Genomic DNA, 16,996 nt, shown 5'->3' on the forward strand with positions numbered 1-16,996 from the left:
CAAAAATACCTCCAAAATTCGACTTCTTAAAAACCAAATTATGAAAACCTTTATTTTACAAAAATAAGAAACAAAGGTGAAAATTCGGGTGATTAGGAACCGAATTCTCACCGTGAACCAAAAAGGTGTTATCCATGCACTAGAAGAAAATAATTAAATTGTAACTAATTTTAGATACCAAAATAATTAGTTACTATTGGACTAAATTAGACACCATTTTAATGACTAAAAAAATTATTAGTATCTAAAGTACTTTCTATTATTAATAAAAAATTATAAAGTAATTTTTAAATTAGTATCTAACCATTCACTACAAATATTTTAACTACTAATAATTTAGATTCTAAATTAGTCACTAGAAGACTAATTGAGATCAATTTAGAATCTAAAATATTAATAGCTAAACTTAGATAACTAATTTAGATATCAATTTAGAAACCATTTTATAAATTTTTATCAATAATAGAAACCACTTTAAATATAAATAGTTTTTTAATCTCTAAAATAATATATAATTTAGTTAATATAATAATTAATTATTTTTTTTATCTAAATTTGATTACTATATAATGATTTTTTTTGGTAGTGATAGAATTAAATAGGAAATGGTGTTATCCAAGAAAATAATTCTCAAATAAAAATGTCATTGTGGTGAAGAAAGTCTATTATTTCTTAATTAATTGCCTATAAGCAACGTCTTGGTCTCATGATTTATTGTAATAATAAAATGTGTTCAAACAATATGTTATAACTCATCACATGTCATCTTATATTTATATTTTTCTAACGTTACATCTTTTAAGCATTAATTAAGAAGTTAAACCGAGTTTATTTATTTTATGCAAATGAAGGTTATTATATCACTACAAGAAAATCATAAAAAAGAAACCATTTTTTAGAAACTAAAATAATTAGTTGCAATAGTAACTAAATTAGAAATCATTTTAGAAACTAAAAAAAAATGTTTATAAATTAATTTCTATTATTGTTAAATAGTTTCTAATCTGATATCTAATTAGCTACCAAAGTTTTAACTACCAATTATTTAGATTATAAATTTGGTAGCAAAAACTTTGGTTGTTAATTAAATACCAATTTAGAAACCATTTAACAATAATATAAACTAATTTAGAAACAAAAAATTTATTTAGTCCCTACAATGGTCTCTAATTTAGTCACTATAACAACTAATTATTTTTTGTATCTAAAATTGATTTCTATTTCATGATTTTCTTGTAGTGTATATAACACTTAAATAAAGCCAAATTTATATATATATATATATATATATATATATATATATATATATATTAAAATATATGAATTCTTCACGAAAATGTACATACAAAAATATTAATATATACTTATACAAATATACTTCACATAAAAAATATCATATTTTTTGTGAAGGGAATGTGTGTGCTGATAAGTTGACTAATTTAAGATTTATGCATAGAGAATCATTTCATTGGTATAATAGACTTCCATCTAGTTTTTTCTTAGAATTCTATCGTTTTTGTTAACATTTGAGTTTTCGTATAGTCCTCCCATATTTTTGTATTTTTTTTTTTTTTTGACAAATGATTGTTGTTACTTGAGGTGTCAACCTAGCTGAGATGTCAAGTAGCATAGTGATGCTTAACATAAAAGTTTTTTTATAAAAAAAAGAAAATACTCATCACATAAAAAATATCAATATAATTTGTTAAGGTTAGAAAGTATACCATCACAAGATTTTTTTCTAATAACAACTAATTTATAAAAAAAATATAATGACTAAGTTAGATATTATTTTATAAATATAATGAATTTTATTAACCATTACAATAAAATCATTAAATAGAAACTAATTTTAGAGAAAAAAATAATTAGTTAATATATTGACTAAATTAGATATTATTTTAAAAATTAAAAAATTATTGGTATCTAAAATATTTTATAAATTGGTATATAATTAACTACGAATATTTTAGCTACCAATACTTTAACTCCAAATATTAGAATATAAAGTAATTGATAACTAAAATCTTAGTAGCTAATTACCTACTAATTTAAACTATTTTAATACAAATAAATTTTAAATTTTTAAACTCTCTAATTTAATAAAAATAATAATTAATTATTTTTATCTTTAAAATTGATTTCTATTTAATAATAAAATTGATCTCTAAAATGGTAATCAAAATAGTAGTGAGTATTTACATATATTAATAATAAAATTTTACAATTATTTTTGTATAATAATAAGTTAATAAATTCATATTTTTATCGTTTTGGTAATATTTATGTAGAAGTATAAATGCATACTAATTTATTTAGTTAGTTCTATTAAATATATATTTATTAAGTTATATTTATTAATTCCGTTAAAAAAAAGTTATATATATAGCAATGTTATTTTATTACCATGTTGTAAGAAACTGAATAATATTATTAATCTCATTTATTAATAATATAATTATAACTAATAAATGTATAACATGTATAAATTAACATTTTTAATAAATTAAATTATACTCACAGTTCATATAGTTTTAAATTAATCAGTGCCTTTGTTACGTTTTATTAAGATGACACTCTCATCTCATTTTTTTTAATAAATATTTACCTTGTTTATAATTTTAATACATATTAATTCTATAAAAATCTTTTAATTCTAACTTCAATCAATTTATCTAACTGTTTTTTTTAAATATTGGTTTAAAAAAGATTTAAATTACTAACAAATTTGCAATAGTAAAAAAAGTAAAACTATTTCGTATTTCCCTTCAATCTTATTATGCAAGCATAAAGTAACAAAAAACTATAGACAAATTGAAAATTGAAATGAAGATTTAATAAAGTTAGATATTATTAAAATTAAGATATCAAAATTGCATAAACAAAATTCAGGGAATAAAATTACATATAACTAATAAATAAAGGATAAAATTTTGAAAAATATTTAACCGCCAAATTACAGTTTTTGTAATATAAAAGGACCTATATACAATTAAGTCTAAAAAATATATTTATTTTCCATATTTGAAACATTTTATTTTTTATTAAATATTTTTATTAATTTTATTGAATACGTTACTTTTAAATATAAAAAAATGAAAATAAGGGTAATTTTATTAAAAAAATAAGGAAAACATGTGTCATTTATTTAAATATAAAAATTAAAAAGGTGAATATTATTTAAAAACTGGAAAGAATCTTTTATCATTTTATTAAAACTGAAAAATATGCATTTATTTTAAAATAAAAGAGATGAAAACATAATTTAAGATGAAGTTAGATACAATTTAGCCTATTTATAAAAAAAATCAGTATTTGTTATATATTTATATATAATATTATTTGATTTGGAAGAAATGTGGTAAAAGTGAGAATACATATTGAGAAAGAATCCCTTTTATTAATTAGTAATAAATAATTGAGCATCCGTATTAGGGAAAATATATACACAAAAGGAAGTTGTTAGAAAAATAAATAAAAAATCAAATAAAAAGAAATGACAAATTAAGAAGATAAATATTGAAATGAATTAATATATTAATAGTAATTATTGGAGCATTTATTTTATAATTTATTAGCCACTAACAGAAGAATTGATTTTTTTTTTTACTTAAAAAATATAATTTTTTTGATCATCTAAAGTATAAAAATATATTTATATATAAAAAAATATTCTCTTGATCTTCATGCATATATGTGATTTTTTTAGAATCATAAATTATTAAAGAAATTGGTTTTAATATAAAAACTTTTCATTCTCTTACTTTGTCCTCATCATCATAAAAGAATTTGTCTTTAAATACTAACTCTCATTAGCACAAACTCTCTTGAATTTGTCCATTCATTCAACCATTATTCAACAAATTAGTTGAATTTCCTTCCCTATTCTCTAGGAAACTTGTGTTTTTCTCTCATCATGTTTCTTGCACTCTCTTCTTTCGTAACCCTCTTTCTTTTGGCTTCTAATGAAGTTGTGTTAGCAAATTTTCACCATTATCATCACCATGTTCAGGATGATAAGTCAGTGCTTGTTGAGAGGTTGATTACTGTTGATCAATCTGGGCATGGAGACTTCACCAAGATACAAGCTGCCATTGATTCAGTCCCTTCCAACAACAAGAACTGGATTTCCATCAAAGTCAATTCAGGCACCTACAGGTAAAATACTGTTTAAAATTAAAATAATATTTATGGATTCAGATACACAGACACTCTTTGCTACTACACTCCCATCTAACAATCAATCACTTTTTAAGGTTTATATGGGAATGTACAACAGAGAGTATCGTATCATGATATTTTCTGTCAGTACACTCCCATTTAACAATCTGTCATTTTTTTAAGGTTTATATGAGAGTGGACGACAAAGAATATCGTATCATGATATGCTCATACTTTTTGTCAGCACGCTCCCATTTAACAACTAGACATTTTTTAAGATTTATATGGGGGTGTACGAGAAAGAGTATCGTATCATGATATGCTCATACTTTTTGTCAGCACGCTCCCATTTAACAACTAGACATTTTTTAAGGTTTATATGGGGGTGTACGAGAAAGAGTATCGTATCATGATACGTTCAATCCTTTTTTTTTGTCAGTACAATCCCATTTAACAACCAGTCATGTTTTAAGGTTTATGTGGAAGTGTACGAGAGAAAGTATCCTATCATAACAAGTTAACACTTTTTGTCAGTATACTCCCATTTATTAAGGTTTATATGGGAGTTTACGAGATAAATAATGTGTCGTATCAGTATCAGTATTCGAAATTATCTGATGTGTGTTGTATTGTCGATTGAAGGGAGAAGGTGATGATTCCTGAAGACAAGCCTTATATAGTCCTAAAAGGAGTGGGAAAAAGGTGCACCATTGTTGAGTGGGATGACCATGATTCAAGTGCACAGAGTCCTACATTCTTAAGCATGGCTGACAATATTGTGGTCAAGGCCATAACCTTCAGGGTGAGAAATAAATGCCTCTTACGGTTTCTTAATTACTGCTTCTGTTTCACAAATTGCATTAATTATTTTTCTTTAATTCATTCAATTCAATTCATTTTTTATTATTTATTTTGTCCATACATATTCCCTATACATTTCATTTTCCCTATCTCTTTGGAGTAATAATGAACAGTCTCATGGTAACTATATGTTGAAAACTCTTGGTATAACCTAATTATCATGCCTCTACATATAAACATTTTTGCTTTTTAATATTATTTAAACATTTTTCGTATGGAAATCTCCATCTTTAATTAGAAAATATACACAAAATAAGAGTCATTACAACCATTATTATCAGTTTCAAAATTTCTTCCTAAGTTTTCCAAATTAATGAGGTTGACTTTTTTGGTAATTGGAGAAAATAAAATAATAAAAAGTTAGACTGGTAATGTTTTTATGATGGTAACTGGAAAAACGTACGTCAACAACCACCTTCGTTTTTATAAATATTTAATTTATATCCATTTTATATAATTAATTCCCAAGATTTTTTCTGAAAAAAAGTTTAAAGAAGTTTAATTCGTTACACGTATTTTCTAAAGCATTTTGGAAGGGCTATGCCAAAACGTAATGATAATAACAATAATCATTAATTAATAAAAATCAAGTTGAGATTATTAATTGTTTGTTTTAATAAATGTATTTCATTTAATGGAAATTTCATTCATTCAATTTCTTAATTAATGACTGTAAATATAATTAAATATTTCTTTAAATGAGAAAATGTAATTTTGGTTTGACATTGTTGAGCAGAATACTTACAATGATGCAAAGAAAGGGAACCCCATGACACCTGCATTAGCTGGAATGATAACTGGAGACAAGACATCATTCTTTCAAGTTGGCTTCTATGGTTTGCAAGACACTTTGTGGGATGTTAAAGGAAGACACTACTTCAATTCTTGCACCATTGAAGGTGCTATGGATTTCATCTTTGGTGCTGGTCAATCTTTACATGAGGTAATAATAATAATAATAACAAGGTTAAATATATATTTTTATCCTGTTTCAAACTTTAAATATCTGTAGTAATGAAATTATTAGAATCAATCCTTACTAATACATGTAGCAGACAAATCAGTAATTATCCATGTCAGCCATCAGTAATTATCCATGTCATTTATGAGAGTCGGTATGAAATATTTTAACATTTTTGTTCACATTAAAAATCCGTTTCACACGTGAAAAAGGCTGACAATGGTTAGTTTCAATAATTTTCTTAGGGTTTAAAGTTTAGACACGGACGGAAAACAAATTTTCAGAGTAGATTATATTATAATATCTTCATCAACAATTATCCATGTTAGCCATGAGAGTCAGCATGGAACATTTTTGTTCATATTGAAAATCCGTTTCACACGTGAAAAAGGCTGACAATGATAATTTCAATAATTTTCTTAGGATTTAAAGTTTAGACATGGACGAAAAACAATTTTGAGATTTTGAGTAAAAATACACTGACGAAAAACAATTTTGAATGAAAGTACATTGACAAAAACCATATTTAACCCTAATAATGAAAATGTTATGATGTTGGTTTCTCTATGGTTATTTATGTGCATTTCATCAAACACTTATTCTTTAGTGATCTAAAATTACAATTTGAATCATTTTTTTTTTCAGAATTGTATGATATCAGTTCGTGAAGCGTTTCCAGGTAAAGCAGTGATAGGTTTCATCACAGCACAAGGGAGGACAGATCCAGAAGATTCAAATGGTTTTGTTTTCAAGAACTGCAAAATCTTTGGAGTTGGTAAAACTTACTTGGGAAGACCATGGAGAGACTATGCCAGAGTTCTTTTCTACAAAACTATGATGTCTTCCATCGTCCAACCACTAGGTTGGCAGCCATGGAACTCCACTTCCAATGTGTAAGTTCTTCTTCTTCTTCTTCAATCTTTCTTTCTTTGCATTAATCATGGTTTTTCATTGAAAGGTGTTTGAGATTCCACATCGACTAAAGATTAAGACATTTCATAGTATATAAGTGAGTGTAATCTTTACCTTATAAGACAGTTTTATAAGGTTGAGTTACATTTCATAGCATATAAGTGAATGCAAACTTCATCTTATAAACTGATTTTATAAGGTTGAATTATATTTCATGATATATAAGTGAGTGCAAACCTCATCTTATAAACTGCTTTTTTACATTTATGTAGAGCTAAAGTAACATTCGCAGAGAGTGATAATTTTGGACTTGGTTCGTCCTTGTCAGGGAGAGTGAGTTGGTTGAAGAAATTGGATCCAGCAACTATCACAAACATGACAAGTATACGGTTCGTGGACACCGAAGGTTGGATCAACGCTCATCAAATCTTGTAAATTGATTTCAGAAAGGACCTAAGTGATGATGGATAGGCATGTAGTATTAATTACTAAATGTTTTTTTTAAGAAAAATGATACTTTGACAACTCTGAAATCAATTTACAACTGTGATGTGATGTAATAGAGTATAATTTTAAGATAGTTTAACTTTAGTAAGAAGTGTTGTTTCTTCCTCCAATTGTAATGTGATACAGAGTTATCAATGTATCATATATCATCACTTTTATTTGAATGTTATTCGAATGTGAACTTTTTATTTACTTATTTCAGAATGATATGTTGATAGGAAAATGATGCATTAACAACTCTTAAAGTTGTATATAACTTTTTAATGTGATGAGTTTATATAATAAAGATTACGTTTGTAATTAAATGAAATTAAAAAATATTAAAATAAGAGTATTGAGGATTGTATCATATGATGGTAGATGATTGTTGTTACTTGAGGTGTCAGCCTAATTGATATGTAAGTTACATAGTAATGTCTAACATAAAAAAAAATTATAAAAAAATAACATTGAGGATTGTAATGTGATTATATAAAAAAATTGGATTACAATATATCATTACCCATATTATAAAATTTTTCTACATCATATTAATGTGTGATTTTTCAATATAGATAGAAGAATATACATCATATTTTTCATCTTAGTAATGTATACATGTGGTCAACCTCTCTCAATAAACACAAAATAAGTGATGATTGAAATAAAAAAGTAAAATCATGATTTTATAATCTATAGTATGTTACATATTTTTTTTTTATTTACAACTATATATTGGTGGAATTATTATGTGTTTCACCAAAAGTTTGTGGATGTTTAGTACAAAATAAAAATTAGAAAATATTATTGGGCATGAAAATATATTATTCCGAGAAAATGGGATTTTTTAATAATTATGTCTTTTATTTTGAAACTTATTTATATTATTTCAAAACGACAATATTGAAAAAGAAAATTGAATATCCAAAATTGAATATCGAAACTTCGTGATAGATGTTATAAGCATGAAATCAGTATATCACATTTAGTGTTTTTCCAATAATACATTAAAAGTTACCAAATGTATCTATAACATTAAACATGATTTCTAGAATATATAATTTTGTAAAAGGAATAAAATTAATATGGAAAAAGACCTCTAACAAAATTTTAAATAAATATCTTAACCAGAGTGATGCATACAATCATTCTAGAGATTGTAATATAAAATCATTTTATTCATACTCTGATTGATTAGGAATTAATTGATTTAATATTTATTTTATATCCAGAGTATTATTATTACTTAAAACTTATTCATTTATTTTAATGAATTAAAATTATAAAAATAATTCCAAACATAATATTTTGTATGAAAGAAAACTATTGTACTGATAATACGTTACAAAGGATATAATGAATAGATTTTTAAAGAAAAAATAATTTTTTATTAAAAAAATAAAATAAATAGAAATCATTTTAGAGATGTCTAAACCATATATATATATATATATATATATATATATATATATATATAAAATGACGGTTCAAAAATTCTGAAATTTTGCTCAAAACTATAAAAATGTCATCGTCTCTCTTATAACGACGGCTATTTACAAACCATCTTTATAGAGTCGTAGAATTCATATTTTGTACTAATGAAACATCCAATGAAGTGACTTAGACGATATCTCCACTTGAGTGCATCTACCTTCGTTGAGTAAAGGTATCACACCATAATCTCACTAACTAAGATAAAAACATGTGCTTGAATGTATTTGTTTTCGTTGAGCGAGGGTATCAGACGAAACATTCACTATAGTGATTGAGACAATCTTTATGCACTAGAAAATAGACATATAAAAATGAAACTATCTCCTTATGTTCTTCAAAACATATTCTCTTATCATGTCATAAGACTTTTTCATTCTTGAACTATAAATGACTATACATTACTTTCACAACTTGATATAAATTGGATGCTTTGATTTAGACAAATAAGGAGAGACTACAATTTCACACGCAAAAAATGGAGATTTCAGACTCAACATGATCATGAAGAACATCATACACACTACAACTAATGTTACTCATTCTACATGCAACTGGAGAACATTAGACATAATTGTAACAAATGTTTTTCAGTTTTTACATGCAACCATAGAACATTAGATACAAATGCACCAAATGTTCTTCAGTTCCTACATGTAACCAGAGAATGTTAGAAGTAATATCAACAGGTTTTTTTTAGCTTCTATACATGCAATTGGAGAACATCAGAATCAAATGCAACAAATTTTTTCAAGTTTAGCTGACGACTTATCCTTACATGCAACCCAAACACTTCAAACTCAACGTGCAACAAAGGTTCATGCTACTAAAATCTTCACAAATGAACATGCTCTATTCCAAATTTATTAACTATGATAATCTAAAATAGTTTTCCTTACTTGAAACTTCTCTTTTTTCCAAGAAGCTTCTAACTCGAATAAGAAATCACTACAAGAGAAATAATTTATGAGGTGCAATCGGATAGTAAAAAAGACTATATTTAAATGGATAAAGGTATAGAAAGAATATAGAAAAATCTTAAAAAACTAAATACATGTTTATGAAAAGATGGGAATGAGATATTACATAATGAATTTTAGATTGTAAAAAAATATTTATATTTATATATTTTTAAATATTAAAAAAGTAACATAACAATGTTACCATAAATTTTAATTATATCACATTAAATAACTTTTCTTGAAAGGAAATTAAATAACTTAATCAACATAGAAACATATTATATTATACATGTATAATTATTTTTGCATTAAAATTTCAATTTAAAAAGGTTAGAATTTACATTCTCTGTTTGGTGAAAAACTTGAGTAAAAAACATTATGGGAAACCATAGTTTCCTTGAAATGTTATGTTTTTAAAAGCATAAACTAAACATAGGAAAATAACATTTCCAATTTCAAATTTCCAAAAAAGACTAAAAACTTTCCTTGTAACAAGCTTTCTTAAGGAAATAAAAGAGTTTCACTAATACTAATTTTTCCTTTATTTGTAGACTAGATCAAAACTTTAATACACCATTTTTAACAATTCAAATCCAATTTCTTTAGCATTGAAGAGAGAATCAAAATAAGAAGAAAAAGAGGGAGAAAATGTTACCATTAAAAATTGCCAAAAAACATGGTGGAGAACAGAAAATCATCATCCTCGAAGAATGTTATAGTTGAATTTGAAAAAACTAACTTCTAAATCAATTTTTAATTGATAAATTTTGAAATGATAAAGTAACTTATTTAATCATGAATATTTTAGTAGAATTAATTAATGAATTAGTTAATAAATATAAAATAACATACACCCAATTATAAAAAAATTACAATCCTCATAAATATTATAATATTATAAATATAAGTTCACATAAAACAATAATCCATTTCAATATTATAAGTATTTAGAAGAACTAAAATTATAAAATTATATAAAAAAAACATATTTAACTCTTATACAATTATAACTTTTCATTTTCTAAGCATTATAAATTAAAATTAACCTGAAAATATAATCACTACATACAAAGCAATACTTCAATAGTATTAAAAAAAAAAACAATTCCACTACAATTTAACTACATAACTACAAGATCAAAATAATAATTTCCATAACATTTCAACAGAATAAAAATAATGGAAACAAATCTCGTGACATATTTTTTTAATCTTCTCTCCAAATCTCTTAACTATGATTTTTCTTTTTTCCTTCTTTCTCGTTTATAGAAGTTCAACGTTTGTTATAATAGTGAATCATTGGTTTTCTTTGTATCAATCAACTAATTAAAGTAATTTTGATTGAAAGAGAAAAATATACTGATAAACCATTAATCAAAAATTGAAATCATGAATCCATTTAAATTTGTTTAATAAACTAAATTACAGTTACTGTGTAACGAACAAAACATCAGTTTCTTTTGTTTCCGTTTCGCAACCTCGTTCACACAAAACAAGAATAACAATAAATATAAATTGATTTGAAGATAAATGAGAAAAAGAAATATGAGTGTTAAAATTGGAACCTATGTAGCATAGATACGGATACAGGTACTGACATAGAGATATATAATATCTAAAATGTAGGACACAAGACACGGATTTATAAATTATATAATTTTGAATTATATAAATTGAAAATAAATAATATTTATGTGTAAAAGTATATTTCAAATTCTTTTGAGAGCAGGATGATATTTTTCATGACTGATTCAAAAGAATTTGTTCCCCTTATTTTTATAAATCATAATACAAATTTATACAAAAAAAAATGAGTTTTTAAAAATTATTGTATTTATACATTTTAAAATTGTGATAGAACAGTGGTAGAATTTTTCAAAAATCCAACAAATATTTTTTGAATTGAATACTTAACCGATAAGTGTCCTACAAGTGTCGACACCTATACGTATGTCCGATACGTCATTTAAAAAAAGTGTGTAAGACTCTGGTAACCATTTGAGTTGATGCAAGGGCGGAAGAATATAAATTATAATAAAAAATATTGAAAAAAAAACATTTATGAAAAAAAGAAAAGTTGGTGGCTCTAGGATATGTTTGTTGGAGAAAATGGATTAAAATTAAAAACCGTATTTAAAATTCCAACTCACGAAACACCAACCCACCAAAAAAACACGCTCTACTTAACTCATCCTAAACTATTTACTACACCTCAACGTGAAGGCGTTACCTACAAAAACACCGATTCGAGGAAACTGGGTCCCACACGCATGTTCATTCATTCGTGTTCTTCTTCATGTTCATGGTATGTTCTGTTCTCTGTCACACACCTTAAACTCTTCTTTCTCTTCTTTCTTCTTATTCGCTCTTTCTTCCACCCTTCATTTATATTCCAATTCTTTCCCACCCCGAATCTTTTTTCCAGCTTTTTGTCACATTCTAAACCAAAATTCCCTTTCTTTCCTTTCGGGGTATCTTTTTATCGAGTGCACAATGCTGTGTGAGTGACTGTGATCACAGAGAATAGAGAGAAAGAAAAAAAAGATCGTTTTTTTTCTTCTGGGTTTTTCTCCCTTTTGTTGTCTCTCCATTGCTGCGAATCTTCGCCACCCTCTTGCGCTTTCTGTGAGAGTGTGCCAGGTTTTGGAGGACAGTCCAAGAACGTGATTCTGGGTGGGTGCAGCGTCGAGGTTTTTGAGAAACAGTCCAAGAACGTGATTCTGGTGGGTGCAGCATCAAGGTTTTTGGAGTGATCACAACGCGAAATCACGGTAACGTCTACATTTTTTGAGTCATCGTCGCCATTTTTGTCTGCGATTTCCCGTGACGTTGAGAATCGCGTGGGAATCGCATCGTGATCATATGGGTTTTGTTTCTTGGGTTGTTGGGTTGTTGTTTTTTGTGGGGTTTGAGTGTGCGTGGTGTCAAGATGATGTTGTGATGAACATGTTGAAGAAGGCCGTCAAAGAATCGGATGGTCTTCAATGGAATGACCCGGATGTGTGTAAATGGAAGCACGTTCAGTGCAGCGCCATGAAGAGGGTCACTGCAATTCAAATTGGGGGACAGAGTTTGCAGGGTTCTCTGCCAAAGGAACTGGGGCAGCTCTCGGAGTTGACACGGTTTGAGTGCATGAGCAATAACTTCACTGGGCCATTTCCTAACATGCCAAAGTCCCTTGAGGTTCTGCTCATCCACAACAACAATTTCCAATCCTTTCCGGGTGATTTCTTCACCGGCATGACCAATTTGCAGTCTGTGAGCATTGGCTACAACCCTTTTTCACAGTGGGGGATTCCTGATAGCCTCAAGGAATGTGTGGCTCTCAGGAGTTTCTCTGCAATCAATGCTGGCTTTGTGGGGAAAATCCCTGATTTTTTTGGTAAAGATGGTCCCTTCCCAGGTTTGGTTTCTCTTGCCTTGAGTTTTAATTCTCTTGAAGGAGGGTTGCCTGCAACCCTTTCTGGGAGTTCTGTGGAGACACTATGGTTGAATGGTCAGAAAAGTAGTAGTAAACTCAATGGTACCCTTGATGTGCTAAAGAGCATGACATATTTGAAACAAATTTGGGTGCATGGTAACTCGTTCACAGGTCCTATACCGGACTTGTCAAAACATGATCAACTATATGATGTGAGCTTTAGGGATAACCAGTTAACTGGGGTTGTTCCACCCTCTCTTACTGCTCTTCCTGCACTTAAAGTAGTGAATTTGACCAATAACTTACTTCAAGGCTCTCCTCCCTTGTTCAGAAATGGAGTGCAGGTTGATAATGATTTAGAGAAGGGGATCAATAGTTTTTGCACAATGGAGGCTGGTAAGCCATGCAGTCCTCTTGTGGATGCTTTACTTTCTGTTGTTGAACCTTTTGGATATCCTCTAAGACTTGCTGAAAGTTGGAAGGGGAATGACCCTTGTGGTCAAAGATGGTTGGGGATTGTTTGTGCAAATGGTAACGTTTCCGTCATTAACTTGCAGAACATGAATCTCTCTGGCAACATTTCTCCCAGTTTTGCTTTGCTTACATCTGTGACAAAGTTGCTTCTTGGAGGCAATAGCCTCACTGGTACCATACCAAGTCAACTCACCAGCATGCCTCTTTTGGTAGAATTGGATGTCTCCAACAATCAATTGCTCGGAAAGGTGCCGTCTTTTCGTGGGGGTGTAGCTGTTAAAACTGATGGGAATCCTGATATTGGAAAGGATAAACCTCAAGCCCCACCAGACTCCAGTTCTCCGGGTAAATCTGGAGGTCAAGTTACGAAAAATAATACTGGAGCAATTGTTGGCACTGTGTTGGGAGGTGTCAGTTTACTTGGTTTAGGGGCTTTCATATTTCTTATGTATAGTAGAAAACGTAAGCGCGCAGGCAAAGTTCAAAGTCCTAGTGCAATAGTGATACATCCTCGTTATTCTGGAGATGGAAATGGTCTGAAGATAAGTGTTGCAGATGCTGGTGTTAGTGGTGGTGGAGGTGGTGGTGGAGGAGGAATTAGTGCTCTCAGTCCAGCTAGTAGTATTCAACATGTGGAGGCTGGTAGTATGGTCATTTCAATCCAAGTTTTGAGACAAGTTACAAACAATTTCAGTCAGGGAAATATATTGGGGAGAGGTGGTTTTGGCACTGTATACAAAGGGGAATTGTACGATGGAACAAAAATTGCAGTGAAAAGGATGGAATCTGGAATGATGGGTGAGAAGGGGCTGGGAGAGTTTGAGTCTGAAATTGCAGTACTTACTAAGGTTCGACACAGACATCTGGTTGCACTAGAAGGCCACTGCTTGGATGGACATGAGAAGCTTCTTGTGTATGAATACATGCCTCAGGGTCCTCTCAGTAAACATTTATTTGACTGGAAAGAAGAAGGGATACAACCACTGGATTGGAAGAGAAGGCTCTCCATTGCCTTGGATGTTGCTAGAGGTGTTGAATATCTTCACGGTTTGGCCCAACAAATTTTTATCCATAGGGATCTAAAACCATCAAACATCTTGCTTGGGGATGATATGCGGGCCAAAGTCTCAGACTTTGGATTGGTTCGGCTTGCCCCAGAAGGACAGACCTCATTTGAAACTAGGCTTGCTGGTACTTTTGGATATTTGGCTCCAGAGTATGCAGGTACAAATTTAAATTGCTTTTGAAAATTTTGTTTTCATACAGTTAACACATCTGAAAAAAATTTAGGGGAGAACTATTTGTTCTGCTTGTCATATGTGAAATTTTCTTATCCAGCATTGTCATATACTTTAAGAATGGATGATGAATCTGCAACATGTAGGCACTTATTGTGCTATAGGTTTCTACTGTAGTGTCTCTCATATGAACCCCTGGAGTTAATGAATAAGCTATGGAGGAAAAGATTGATTGCAAAAGTCTAACTACTATGACTTTTTTCTCAAGTTTTGTCTGGAAACAACTGCATTGAGAATGATGACATTGTTTATTAAATGTTAGCATATGAAGACAACAAAAAGACTTAAAATTCTTTTGTTTATTTTTTCTGTGTGCTTTCTAAAAACCATTGAAATATTTTGTTTGATTTGCAATCCTATACAGCCTAATCACATTGTGTTTTTTTTTCTTCAACAATGATCATTAGAATGTGTATTCTTCATGGTGTTAGCGGCACATATAGAAAGAGGAACATGATTTGTTTGTGTATTCTTTCATCCTTGTATTAGTTATTGTACTTTTAAATTAGTGAATTATTCCATAAACTCTAGAACAAATATATGAATTTGGTTGTTTTCCAACTCTGATCATTAAGAACGTTACTAGATATTAAGTTTTAGTATTAGAAAAGACTAAATTCACAGACTTTTTAAAATTGGTATGACAAAAAGTACATATTCTTAAAGCATTATTTTCCCTTTACAGATTACAATGTCTGTGCCATGCTTTATCTACAACTGTGTACATTATTGCTTCATATTAATAGGCCAATTACACTGTTTTTTAGAATCTGTAGTTCATGACATTATATCAGAGGTAGTTTTTCCTCCTTTTTGTCCAATTCCTTGCTAACTAAAATGGTATCACTGGCAGTGACTGGACGAGTTACAACAAAGGTTGATGTTTACAGCTATGGAGTGATTCTGATGGAGATGCTAACAGGAAGGAGAGCAATTGACAACAGCCAACCAGAAGAGAATGTCCACCTTGTTACATGGTTCAGGAGGATGCTACTGAACAAGGACTCTTTTGGCAAGATTGTTGACCCCATAATGTGTGTTGATGAGGAGGCCTTGCCCAGTTGCAGGACTGTGGCTGAGTTGGCTGGTCACTGTTGTGCAAGAGAACCTCACCAGCGTCCAGACATGAGCCATGTGGTGAATGTCCTAGCCCCTCTTGTGGAGATTTGGAAGCCTTCTGAGACAGATGATGAAGATGTTTATGGCATTGACTTGGATATGACATTGCCACAAGCACTCAGTAAGTGGCAGGCTCTTGGAGGAAGGAACACCTTTGATGGATCAACCTCTTCATCAATGCTTACCAGTGGAGAAAATACACAGTCTAGCATACCAACTAGGCCATTTGGATTTGCTAATTCTTTTAATTCCTCTGATGGAAGATGAAGTTTGGTTTACATTTACAATACTGCTTCTGTCTATTTTCTTTTGCTTCTTCCCCAAACTTTGGAACTCTTTATAGGGTTGGTTTATACTTTATAGTGTCTATAGTTGGGCTTATACTACACCTTGTACTCCTTAAACTTTCATGGTCTTTGGTTGGCTTTTGGATTTTTAAATTTAGTGGTATATTGGATGCAAGAAACCAGAGATGCTGAACAAGTTTCAGTTCAACTTGTGTTTTCTTTCTTTTAGACTTCATTGCAGTGAGCATGAGAAACAGGATTTGGTTATGCTTTTCATGATCAACTATGCTATTAGATGATGTAAATTATTACTCAAAGTGTAAATTATGAAAGCGACTAAAACTTTCAGGTGTTCATTTTTTACTCAAATGATTTGGTGTTTAGAATGGATCAAGAATGGGGAAGGGATTTGAACTGTTTAGAATTTGGAAAATTTTGGTGAATGTTTTTGAAAAGTTTGAAAATTTTAGATTTTGAGTGAAATATGATGATTTGATTAGTGGATTTCGAGCCAAGAATAAATGGTTTCAGTGTTTCAATTTGTGGGCATTCTGAATACAAAA

The 16,996-nt window shown here is 29.2% G+C and overlaps 2 protein-coding genes across 2 annotated transcripts; both read left to right on the forward strand.

The window, feature by feature from the left end:
• The first annotated feature begins 3,829 nt into the window (after positions 1-3,829).
• Positions 3,830-7,571, forward strand: LOC137805737 (probable pectinesterase 29). The gene is made up of 5 exons (XM_068605670.1): positions 3,830-4,158; positions 4,804-4,963; positions 5,759-5,965; positions 6,629-6,876; positions 7,168-7,571. Exons 1-5 carry the CDS (start codon positions 3,917-3,919, stop codon positions 7,328-7,330), a joined length of 1,020 nt encoding a protein of 339 aa, XP_068461771.1. The 5' UTR covers positions 3,830-3,916; the 3' UTR covers positions 7,331-7,571.
• Positions 7,572-12,024: 4,453 nt separating this feature from the next.
• Positions 12,025-16,709, forward strand: LOC137806141 (receptor protein kinase TMK1-like). Its single transcript, XM_068606111.1, has 2 exons — positions 12,025-14,953; positions 15,881-16,709. Exons 1-2 carry the CDS (start codon positions 12,697-12,699, stop codon positions 16,411-16,413), a joined length of 2,790 nt encoding a protein of 929 aa, XP_068462212.1. The 5' UTR covers positions 12,025-12,696; the 3' UTR covers positions 16,414-16,709.
• The last annotated feature ends 287 nt before the right edge of the window (positions 16,710-16,996 follow it).

This window comes from Phaseolus vulgaris, chromosome 3 (assembly GCF_000499845.2).
Source record: "Phaseolus vulgaris cultivar G19833 chromosome 3, P. vulgaris v2.0, whole genome shotgun sequence".
Lineage (NCBI taxonomy): Eukaryota > Viridiplantae > Streptophyta > Magnoliopsida > Fabales > Fabaceae > Phaseolus > Phaseolus vulgaris.

Coding starts and splice junctions, on each gene's coding strand:
- LOC137806141 (XM_068606111.1), top strand. CDS start 12,697: ATGGGTTTTGTTTCTTGGGTTGTTGGGTTGTTGTTTTTTGTGGGGTTT. Junction 14,954..15,880: donor TTTGGCTCCAGAGTATGCAG/GTACAAATTTAA, acceptor TATCACTGGCAG/TGACTGGACGAGTTACAACA.
- LOC137805737 (XM_068605670.1), top strand. CDS start 3,917: ATGTTTCTTGCACTCTCTTCTTTCGTAACCCTCTTTCTTTTGGCTTCT. Junction 4,159..4,803: donor GTCAATTCAGGCACCTACAG/GTAAAATACTGT, acceptor TGTCGATTGAAG/GGAGAAGGTGATGATTCCTG. Junction 5,966..6,628: donor CTGGTCAATCTTTACATGAG/GTAATAATAATA, acceptor TTTTTTTTTCAG/AATTGTATGATATCAGTTCG.